Here is an 11,899-nt window from a genome sequence, read left to right as displayed (position 1 = left end):
GATCAGCACTCCTTTTCTGAGACGCTTTATTAATACGGGCCCTGGTTCTGAGTTCAGTATTAGAGCTGGGCAGACTGAACCGTGGTCAGGTGACAACATAGAGAATGATAGAGGCCTCTAGTGGCCAAAAGGCCATTTTAGCATGAACAGTGCTATTGAGGACTTCCACCATTTTAATGTAGTCAACTGGGTGGGACTTCCAACATCGTTGGCTGATCCCTCTTGGTGACCCTGTTGGAGTCATGTGCAACAGGATCATCAGGAGGGATCAGCCAATCGTGAAGAAGAAAATTGAATACTTCAAAATGGAGATAGTCTCAATGCCCATGCTGTCACAGACGACCATAATGGCATTGATACAATGATGAGGCCTCTTTACATCTCTATGGGTGACAAGACTTACACAGCACCCTCCCATCCAGTGGATGGCAGCCATGGTCGATTGGCTCTGGGGAGAGCTGGGTACTGCAGACCTGAATATTGGGTGAATAAAATGGAAAAAGCTGTGAGATCCAGATGCCACAGCCAAAGTTTCCTCTGTGAAAAATAAAGTTATTTTATTATACTGTATTCTGTTCTAACATTCTATTTTAGATGTTTGAACTGTGATTGTGAAGGACCCAATCCCCAGTAATTATTGTGCTGATTGAGATCGGCACACACATATAGCAAACACCCATAGTACGCTATCATATTTAGAGCATTTCTCTTGTTCCTGAACTGTACATCACATCGATAGCAGTCCACGTGAAAGGAGCGTCCCAGGCACTCCACGGTGTAGCTGTCTATGCCATCCTCTCTTGGAATGATCAGCTGCTGGCAGGCACTACACTGGGGAGCGTATTTCCTTCACCAGACAAATCAGAGCGAGCACAGTGTTTCATCATTGTGAATGAATTATCAAATATTTTCAATTACAACAACATCAACCCCATTTAGTAGCTCTCATCAAGTGATCCTGATATATGAGTGTGTCAGAACTTGGAACAGAAGATGGAGATTTGTGTAGCTATCTGTGTGCCTGTAGTAATCCCAGAGGCAATACACTTCCCCAACCTCTCCCTGAGCAAAGCTCTGCTCTCCAATTGGTTGGCTGCATGTTGCACAGATAAAGCAAAGTGGGTGATAAGCTCTTTCCAGTGCACAGATTATCTGGTCTTTGATAACTTCCCCACACACCCAGCCAAGTTCCAAACTGGCCTGAAGGAAAGAAAGTAGTTTATCATCGTTTATTGTCTTCATCATCATAAAGACGAAGGATCTTAGTTTGAGCCAGTTTATTACAGCAGGAGGGAAAATCAAGTGAGAAATTTCAGAAGACCGTAACCTTAATTATAATCACCATATTGACTTCACAAACAGTAAATATACTAGTTGACACATACTGTACTGACACTCACTCAGCAGTAGTTTGGAAAGGGTATGGAGACTGGACACGCAGCGACCAAGACCCTGCTGCTGATGGAGATCACACATACTGACTCAAGGTAGTTGGGGAATGGGTGGGGGAGCTGGACAATAATAGGCTAATGATGATTATGAAAATTACGTTTCCACTACCTCTATGATGAAGACATCTCAAAGTGGAAATTACAAACTTCAGAAGCCTTTTTAAACCTCAAATATACTATATGTTTATCATTTCCTGGAAAAGTTATCCTGCAACTCGGTGATCAATTTAAGATCCTATATCTTAAAGTCATCATCCACTATATTTCTTGTTCCTTCCCAGAAGGGTCTTCTTACTCAGCCTGGTCTCATGGACTAGACGTAACATAGTAAATGTAAATCCGTGACACTCAAATTAGTTCAATATGTTATGTTTGGGATGGTTACATAGGACAGAAGGTTACTTAAGGTAAAAATGAATGGGTGGGCATATAAGGTGAATGTCTAGCAACCCAAAGGTTGCAATCTCATCGCGGACAACTTTAGCATTTTAGTTCATTAGCAACTTTGCAACTACTTACTACTTTTAACTACTTAGCATGTTAGCCAACCCTTCCACCAACCCTAACCTTAACCTTTTAACCTAACTCCTAATCTTAAACACAACCTTAACCCTTAACCCCTAGCCTTGCTAACATTAGTCACCTAGCTAACGCTAACATTAGCCACAAAGCTAACTTTAATGTACAAATAGCAATCCATAACATATTGTATGATATGCAATTTGTAGCATATGATACAAATTGTAATCTGTAACATATCATTCATATCATTCACAAATGAATACATACCATAGGAAACGTAACACATCAAACTAATTGGAGTGTCCTGGATTTACATTTACTATGTTACGTCTACAACTGAGTCCAGTTTGTCATACCTGGTAGCAGTCCTTACAGAATGGCTCCTGTTCAGAGCTTTGATGGCAGTTTCACTCAGGGCCACAGGCTTACGGCAGAAGCCACACACCTCTACAAAGCACACATTCACATATCAAGCAGGGTTCAAGTTACACATTTACGTTTAGGTGTGCTCCAAGTCGATATCTCTGGCAAACAACACTCCTTCCGTGGCCTCCAACTGCTCTTAAATGCTATTAATAAAAACTAAATGCATGCTCTTCAACCGATCGCTGCTCGCACCCGCCCGCCCAACTAGCATCACTACTCCGGACGGTTCTGACTTAGAATATGTGGACAACTATAAATTCCTAGGTGTCTGTCTAGACTGTAAACTCTCCTTCCAGACTCACATTAAGCATCTCCAATTCAAAGTTAAATCTAGAATTGGCTTTCTATTTCACAGCAAAGCCTCCTTCACTCATGCTGCCAAACTTACCCTCGTAAAACTGACTATTCATACCAATCCTTGACTTCGGCAATGTAATTTACAAATTAGCCTCCAACACTCTCGTCAGCAAATTGGATGCAGTCTATCACAGTGCCATCCGTTTTGTCACCAAAGCCACATATACTACCCACCACTGCGACCTGTATGCACTCGTTGGCTGGTCCTCGCTACATATTCGTCGCCAGACCCACTGGCTCCAGGTCATCTATAAGTCTTTGCTAGGTATAGCTCTGCCTTAGCTCACTGGTCACCATAGCAACACCCACCCGTAGCACGCGCTCCAGCAGGTATATTTCACTGGTCATCCCCAAAGCCAACACCTCCTTTGGCTGCCTTTCCTTCCAGTTCTATGTTGCCAATGACTGGAACTAATTGCAAATATCACTGAACTTGGAGACCTAGATCTCCCTCACTAACTTTAAGCGTCAGCTGTCAGAGCAGCTTACCGATCGCTGCAGCTGTACACAGCCCATCTGTAAATAGCCCATCCAACCAACTACCTACAGTGGGGCAAAAAAGTATTTAGTCAGCCACCAATTGTGCAAGTTCTCCCACTTAAAAATATGAGAGAGGCCTGTAATTTTCATCATAGGTACACTTCAACTATGACAGACAAAATGAGAAAAAAACTCCAGAAAATCACATTGTAGGATTTTTTATGAATTTATTTGCACAATTGGTGGCTGACTAAATACTTTTTGCCCCACTGTACCTCATCCCCATGTTTGTTTTGGTTTTTCTGCTCTTTTGCACACCAGTATTTCTACTTGCACATCCTCATCTGCACATCTATCACTCCAGTGTAAATTGCTGAATTGTAATTACTTTGCCACTATTGGCCTATTTATTGCCTTACCTCCTTACTTCATTTGCACACACTGTATACAGATTTTCTACTGTGTTATTTATTGACTGTACATTTGTTTATCCCAAGTGTAACTCTGTGTTGTTGTTTTTGTTGCACTGCTTTGCTTTATCTTGGCCAGGTCACAGTTGTAAATGAGAACTTGTTCTCAACTGGCCTACCTGGTTAAACAAAGGTGAAATTAAAATACAAATTAAATATTAAAAAACATTTGAATGGCAATAACATAGCCTTGTCCCAGATCTGTTTGTGAAGTCTTGCCAGATCCTATGGTCATTGTAATGTCATGGCTACCAATAGCCTGGGATGTAGAGTCAGTCTTACCAGTTGGTCAGACACTGGTGGTCTGTCTAAGGACACAGGTTGGAGGAGGGGGGCAGTTGGGGGCTCCTGCACGAGTGGAGGAGGCAGGAGAGGTGTAGGATCCTCAGTCAGCTCAGCATCCACAGACATGTGTGGAGGAGGCAAGAGAGGTGTAAGATCCTCAGTCAGCTCAGCATCCACAGACACATGTGGAGGAGGCAGGAGAGGTGTAGGATCCTCAGTCAGCTCAGCATCCACAGACACGTGTGGAGGAGGCAAGAGAGGTGTAAGATCCTCAGTCCACCTCAGCATCCACAGACACAGGAGGAGGGGGAGGAAGGAGCTCTGTGAGGAAGAGGTTCAAGATTTTTTTGTGGTTTTTGAGGTTCTCTGTATTGATATGAAAGTTGCAGTAATCATCATCACAAATCTGTCTGTCAACATGTTCTTTATACAATGTATGTATTTTGTTATCATTCATAACAATACAATTATATGTAAATGGTCATATCTAAACTTCTTCACAGCAAAAAATACAGATTTTGTAATACATGTATTGAATTCATCATTGTCTTTGATACACTGATTGGTTAGAGGTGATCCAATCGCTGATTACTTTGTTTTGTACAACAACCCTTACATGTATTGACTACTTCTGGTTACCTTCAGGACCCTTGTCTGCTTCTGTCTGTTGCTGCTGTGTGTCTCCCAGACCCCGGCTGAGGTCAGGGGTCACTGGGCTGGCTGGAGTTCTGGGCTCCGAGTGTCTGGCCAGGGAAGGTGTGGAGCTCTGGGCCCCTTCGTGTGTACTGCCCTGGGACTCAGATGGAGCCCTCTCCTTGCCTGTGAATTGTGCCTTACTGTGTGCCACTGACACTAAGTTTACGAGTGCTGCTGTCCTCAGGGCCAACCCGTATGGCTGTACGTGGCATGTCATTGGCGGTGGCGCTGTGTGTGCATGTGTGTTGGTGCTGTGTGACTGTGGCTTTGTAAGGGGATGCCAGAATAATAAAGAAGGAGGATACCATCCTCTGCTGTGGAGTAGCCGACGCTGTGGAGTAGCCGACGCTGTGGAGTAGCCGACGCCATGATGCTGAAACACACATAATGCCACAGACCGTTGTCAGGTACAACATGAAACACACTAAACAACATAGTATTTATTTGATTCAAATTCAATAAGCTGATTCAACTTCCCACTGTAAATAACATGTGAGAGACAAGCTAAACATACAGTGGTCACTATTGAACACACTGAGGACTGATGCTGGTAAATTCCTGTGAGAGGTGTGATGTGAATGCTTAGTTGTCAGTATGATTTCAACACTCACACTCACACTCATAGCTACGTGAACGTATTGCAGTATGTATGCCTGATCTGTGTTAGGGCACAGAATGTTTACGTCTACTATGACGAAATAGCCTGTCATTGTCACCTCTTTTATTTCTTAAAGGTGTAGTGGTATTCACCCTCTATGTCAACTTTTTACACCAGTTGACCGACCTTAACCTGTACATTTATACACCACATTTCACCTGTTTCACTCCCTCATGAAGTACATAAATGTACGCAGACATAAAAGCATTTATAAAATATGTATACATACGGTATGCTGTGCTTGTATGAAAAACATTGCCTGGCTAACAAACTTCCCTGCTCTGGCAAAACGCTATGCCCACGGACATTCCTTTATTTTCCTCAATGAGTCTGGGGGTCTGAGTACCTCCCTGACTACTTCTAGAATGCCAACATATTCTGTTCTGATATAACCGTTCAGATTGGGCCCAGAAAATGTATGGGTGGGCCAGAGCCAGCCCAGAACACATGGGTAAAGAGGCGTTTTGAAAATTCATCATTGGCTTTGATACACTGATTGGTTAGAGATGATCCAATCGCTGATTACTTTGTTTTGTACAACAACCCTTATTTTGACATCACCACAAACAACTTCAATGATGGCAATCTGACAAGTATATAGTTAGCATAGAGCAGAGGAATAATTCAGTTTGAGTCGTCAGGCAATGAAAAACATACTCAAACAGTCGAAAATACACACATAAACGAGCACACACACGTTCACACACACACACACACACGCACACGCACACGCACACACACACACACACACACACACACACACACACACACACACACACACAAGGACTAAGACTTGCATCCTCTCTGCTGCCAAACTACTTTGAAATGAGGCCCCTAATAATTAGTGCAAATCAGTTTCTACTGTTTAATTGCATACCTGCTTGGAAAATGTGGACGTGAGCTCTGTATTCCACCTATTTCTCTTTTCCTCTTTCCCTCTCTGTGTTTCGGCACTCCAGGTCCGCTCCTCTATTGTCACTCCACTGAGAGGGCGAGCTCTGGCAGAAAGAACAGCTATCTACAGAAAGCCCCTCCTTTTCCTCCTGTACCTCCCTCCCTCTCCCCCTCGCTCCCTCCCCCTTCCTCTCCCACTGAATGACAACACCACTTCCCCAACCGTAAAATGTGAACAGTTAATCACTAACAAAGTACAGTAAAAAGCATGACACATGCACACATAGTCATGCACAAACACATAGACTCTCACTCATGCATAGTCTTACACATTCACTCACACATTAGTAATGTGCACAGTACGTACAGTATCACACAGAGTAGACACACACACAGAAAAGACACCCTTCTTTCCTCCCACCTTAACTTATGAAATCCAGCAGGATGTGACTGTACCTGCCTTTCTTCTCCCCTCGCTCTGTAGCTATCTTCTTCCCCTCTCTTTCTCTCCCTTCTCTCTCTCCTTTTCTCTGCTTCCCCTTATTGTTCTGTCAGTTTTATTTATCCTACCTCCCTCATCCAGTCTGCCCTCTCTTTTTTTCTTCCCCCTAATTTTTCTCTTTCCGTCCCCCACTCTGCAAAAATGTTTTGTTGATTTCATGATGAATTCATGTTAGTTGACAACTCAACCAAATACATAAAAAAAAAAAAAAGTAAAACAACACTGGATGCTCAGGGCTCATTTTTTAAAATTCAAACCCCCTTCTCAATCAGTTATAGGACTAATAGGAGCAGTAAGGAGGCAACACATTACAGTGCAATGAATCATAGCAAATTGACTGCTTAAATAGTGGGGATAGAGAGAAGAGAAAGAGAGAGAGAGAGAGGAGCTACCAGAAGGGGAGCTGGGTCAGGGGGTCTGTGTTGTTCCAGTGTCTGACAAATGGAATGCTACTCTGTGGTGATGTCACAGGTGCAGGAGGGCATACCCAGTTATGACATCAGCCCCTAAAATCTAGGCCCCTCCACCACAACTTCCCTTCATCAAGAACCCAGATGCAGAAAGGGGGAAACTGTTAACACAACTCTAATACTTCTGTAAGAGAAGAGATGGCCATTGCAGGAAAACAGCACATAATGTTACATCACTTTGAAATAAATCGCCTTTTGGTTTATTCAGTACAAATAGGGTGACTCCAAGGGAAACACAAACAGGATGATGATGAACATTTCACAACAAGTGTGTTTGTAAAAGGACAGAAAAGGCATGTAGGCATGATTTGCATTTTAGAAACCATTTGCGTGGTCTTGGCCACAAATAAAACCCTGTTCTCAACTTTAATCTGGTTTTATTCGCAACTATTTAAATCCCTAGACATAACGCTGGCATCATAAACCAAATAATGGTCTAATTGCTCTTTCGTTTAGTTGATAAAGCATGATTCCTGTCTGTGCTTCCTGTTTGACTGTAAATCGCCCAGGACAAGAACATCTGCTAAATGACTAAAATGTAAATCTACTATGATTGCGCAACAGGGTGATGACTACTTTTTGAAGGGACAAGGTACACCCAGTAGAGAGTAGTTACCACACACCTCTCCCTCTGGTCTTTGAACCTCAGTTCATCCCTATCTTCAACCCTCTCCTTCTCATCATTCCCCCATTTTACTTACCACTCAACCACTTCCTTACCACCTTCTATCTTTCACTGTATACTCACCCCTCTTAAATAATATAAATTATCATCACAATTGTTATAGTTTGAATAGTCAACTCAGGACATCTGGTAAAGCTAAATAGACTACAACTCCTAGCTACAGCTCAAATCTATACCTTATCTATACCATACAGTGTTATGTAAGCCACTTAGCCAGAGAACAAACTGCATATTTATGGCTCTAGCAACCACGCCCTTGTCACTGTGGTAATAGACTGGTTAATAATTCAAGAGAAGACAGATGAAAGAAACAACAGATCTTGTTGTTTAGGTCTCCCTTCACTGGTCCAAACCACACAGTGTCATAACAAGGTCATAAACAACAATTCATATTTTAATATTGCTATGATTTATGACAAAAATGGTGTACGTCTATGGGACAAAACAGTATCAATGTGCGTAAATGGGGACATTATAGGATTTCAACATATCACAGAGTGAGACAGGCCAGTAGATGGCTGTATTTGAAGAACAAGTTATTTTTCTCTATCTGAGGTAGAGTGAAACAGGGACTGGTCTGTGTTGTGGTATTCTGCAGCCTGATAGTCTCTCTGTGTGTCTCTGTCTGATGACATGGAGCACAGGCTTCTCCTTGGTGACATGTGCTGCTGTGTGCTGCTGGAGTGCTGGGCAGATCTGCTGGGAATGTCTTCTTCTGCTTCCACCTAAAAAGCAATAGAACAAAAGAGAATACTGACATGAAGATACAGAAAATTATTTGGAATCAATGATTACCGTATGATCACAAAAGTCTGTGCCATAAAAGAGGAAGAATCCTTCCCGTTTTAGAGGTATTGTGTTTTCTCCCCGTTCCCTAAAGGTCCTTGAAGCAGAAATGAAAAGTCTGTGCCATTAGAGGTATTGTGTTTTCTCCCCGGTCCCTAAAGGTCCTTGAAGCAGAAATGAAAGAGAAAACGTAACCGATTTCAACTAAATTATTGATGCATTCTATTATTGATGCTCATTCTAACATTCTTCTTGTAAGCAAAGCTTTATTAAATCTTCTACGGCAAAGTTATGACAGACGAGAAGCTGCATGTATGTAATTACAGACAAGTTGACTAACAAATAGCCTACCCAATGTTGTCAGAAATATTATCTAGGCTTTTTTAGAAACATGTCTAGGTTTAAACTATTGTTTTCCCACACCCCTGTGAAATGTTTTCGCTGTCCCTGCAGAGAGAGAAAGAGAAGGTGAAAAAGAGAGAGAGACAAAGAGAGAGAGAGAGAGAGAGAGAGAGAGAGAGAGAGAGAGAGAGAGAGAGAGAGAGAGAGAGAGAGAGAAAGTTAGCAAACATAGAGCAAGAGTGAGATGTGTACAGGCTGTGGAGCCACACTAACCTGGGGCAGGGCTTGGAGGAGGTCATGAGAAGGTAAGAGACAGACAAATTCCCCCACGAAGGTGATGAGGATGTGGAGCATGTCGGTCCAGCGGCCCACCATCAGCATGAGCACCAGCAGGGCTCCCAGACGCAAAGCCACCGTGTGCAGCAAGGCCTCACTGCCAGGGCATCGATTCCGCTCCTCTGTGGAGGGCAATAGAGAAGACAATGAACAAACGTGACACTACTAGGGTGCTAGATAAATGTATACTGATAATGTACATTTGTACATACACTGTATATCAACTGTATATTTGTAGAGCCACTGCTCAATCTCTTATAGCTCTATGCTCACTCTACCTATTTGTATATAATGTGTGTAAACTTTGTGTAAATTCCGCTGTCTGTATTCTGTCTCTAATTGTTGTCTATCACTAGCAGCACCATATCACCAAGTAAAATTCAGGTATGTGTAAATGTACATGGCAAATAAAGGTGATTCTGTTCAGTAGGGCACACTGCAAAGTTTTGTGACTGAACATGAAAATATGTGTTCTTATTGGACAAATTGAGGTAGTACTTGCCCCATTACACTCTGTTGTGAAATGTTTCCTCACTACTGAACATGACCCTGATCTTATAGAGGCTATTCTACTTGTTGTGGTGCTACTTCTCTCAATTGATTGATTCAACTCATTCTTTGGGCTGCTAAGATTTTCAATGGAAATCAAGTCAATCTAAGTGATGCATCACCTTGAACGTAGACCACCAACAGGGTGTAGCAGATGGTCAGTGGTGTCCAGAACCTCAGAGACTCCGCCTCGGACAGGAAGTGGTGGTGCACGGTGGCGAGGCCGGCCACGCCAGCCACGGCAAAGGCCAGGAGCACGGCTCTCTGCAGCGAGGGGAGCAGGGAGTGGCCGGAGTTCAGGAGGGTGATGCAGACCCCACAGTAACGCTGGGAGCTGTGTAGGTGGTAGAGCCTGGAGACGTGGCCCCAGAGAAAGTGGCAGTGTCCCGCCAGCAGCCAGCTGAGACCAGCCGCCAGCAGGAGGCTGAGTGAGCGATGGGGAGCCCCCTCCTGGAGGAAGTGGAGACTGCAGCTCAGAGCACAGCCTAGAGAAAACTGGCACTGGACCAGCATGAGCTTGGTGCTGCCTGGGAGGACATCCTGGGCAGGCAGGCAGGCAGGCAGGCAGGCAGGCAGGCAGGCAGGAAGACAGACAGACAGACAGACAGACAGACAGACAGACAGACAGACAGACAGACAGACAGACAGACAGACAGACAGACAGACAGACAGACAGACAGACAGACAGACAGACAGACAGACAGACAGACAGACAGACAGACAGACAGACAGACAGACAGATTAATGCATGGATTAAGGAATACATTTATAGAACAATGAATGACAATGTCCCCCAAAACAAAACACAAAAATAACACTGGTGTCCCATATTTACAAAAGGAACCAAAAAACAATATTAAACACACTGTGTTGATGTGTGCATGTTTGTGTGTGTCTCACCGGTCCTGCAGTGATCCAGGCAGCGACGGCCCTGAGGGAGAACTCCAGGACCACTAGAGAGGAGACCCGGGGGCCGACCAGAGACAGGAGGCCAGTCAGGAACCAAAACTGCAGCACACCACTCAACCCATGTCCCCCCAACGGCTTGTTCCCTGCTGCAGGCGAAGACTCTGACCTTCCCTTGTCTTTACTGTCCCCATTATATTCAGAACCACTGCTACAGGGGAGAGATTAAGTTAAGTGTACACCAGTAACGTTGTACACATATGCACTATCGCATACAACATTGCATTTGATGTAAGCATTCATGAACACAGGTTATTCATGAACACCGTAGAGGTTATTTATTGTTTTGAGACAATATATATTAAAAAGCAACAGTATCTCACCTGATTGACTGAAGGAGTAGGTGAACTCTCATGAGATTATAGAACACTGAGATTCCACACGCACCAACCAGACCTGAGGAACACAAGCACACACGCGCGCGTTACTATCAGCATCACCAATAAAGTTTCTGAACATGATCGTTTCATCATCACCACCATAATTCAAGGACTTAATATGAAACCGGTGCAATAACATAGACGCGAACGGATGAATGCATAAACCGTATAGCGACCCACCTTGCAATACACAATCAAAAGGGTTGGAGTCAAATGGCAGCCACACCGGGATCCACGCTAGCCAATTTGAGGGAGACATTGACATTTTTTCGTTTTTTCTGACTGGCACAAGTATGTGTTATGCATCCAATGCTAGAAACTTCGATCCAAAATGTACAGTGATATTGCCATTGATTAGAAACGCAGTGACCAAGTAGGAGGTATTAGTATCCTTTCCTCCGCAACACGAAACTCTTCAGATGGTTTTCATGTTGCCTTCATTTTCACGGTATTGATCACTTGTGTGTTCTCTTCGTGTTGAAGTTTCAAAGGTCGTATGATTGTGGTCTGACGTGTGCCCCCCTGTCCGAGGAGGCCTAGATGTTTCGTGATCAAAAGGGGTTGCAATAGATGATTGTCTGAAATCGCATCAAGGGAATCTGCTAGATTAGACTGTTGTCTTTAAAAAACGCATTCTCAGAAGC

The 11,899-nt window shown here is 43.6% G+C and overlaps 1 protein-coding gene and 1 long non-coding RNA gene across 3 annotated transcripts; both read right to left on the bottom strand.

The window, feature by feature from the left end:
• Positions 1-3,741: 3,741 nt before the first annotated feature.
• LOC110528409 lies at positions 3,742-6,432 on the bottom strand. Its single transcript, XR_002474247.2, has 3 exons — positions 6,223-6,432; positions 4,631-5,060; positions 3,742-4,312 (listed from the first exon to the last, which is right to left on the bottom strand). It is a non-coding gene; the product is annotated as an uncharacterized LOC110528409 (long non-coding RNA).
• Positions 6,433-7,374: 942 nt separating this feature from the next.
• Positions 7,375-11,884, bottom strand: LOC110529017 (transmembrane protein 82). Of its 2 annotated transcripts, none has more exons than XM_036983991.1 (6): positions 11,436-11,884; positions 11,199-11,271; positions 10,810-11,023; positions 10,032-10,449; positions 9,298-9,482; positions 7,375-8,621 (listed from the first exon to the last, which is right to left on the bottom strand). In XM_036983991.1, exons 1-6 carry the CDS (start codon positions 11,518-11,520, stop codon positions 8,433-8,435), a joined length of 1,164 nt encoding a protein of 387 aa, XP_036839886.1. In that variant the 5' UTR covers positions 11,521-11,884; the 3' UTR covers positions 7,375-8,432. The 2 variants fall into 2 exon arrangements, with proteins under 2 accessions (XP_036839886.1, XP_036839885.1); XM_036983990.1 differs by having other exon boundaries at positions 7,377-8,621; positions 10,810-11,026.
• Between the last annotated feature and the right edge of the window lie 15 nt (positions 11,885-11,899).

This window comes from Oncorhynchus mykiss, chromosome 7, assembly GCF_013265735.2.
Source record: "Oncorhynchus mykiss isolate Arlee chromosome 7, USDA_OmykA_1.1, whole genome shotgun sequence".
In the NCBI taxonomy this organism is placed as follows: Eukaryota; Metazoa; Chordata; class Actinopteri; order Salmoniformes; family Salmonidae; genus Oncorhynchus; species Oncorhynchus mykiss.
This window is presented reverse-complemented; position numbering and strand designations above follow the sequence as displayed.

Bases quoted from the DNA above. Each gene is read 5' to 3' on its own strand.
- LOC110529017 (XM_036983990.1), bottom strand. From the start codon at position 11,520: ATGTCAATGTCTCCCTCAAATTGGCTAGCGTGGATCCCGGTGTGGCTG. The intron at 9,483-10,031 runs GTGATGCATCAC...TGCCCTCCACAG, and splicing joins GTTGGTGGTCTACGTTCAAG to AGGAGCGGAATCGATGCCCT. The intron at 8,622-9,297 runs GTTAGTGTGGCT...ATTGCTTTTTAG, and splicing joins TCCTCCAAGCCCTGCCCCAG to GTGGAAGCAGAAGAAGACAT.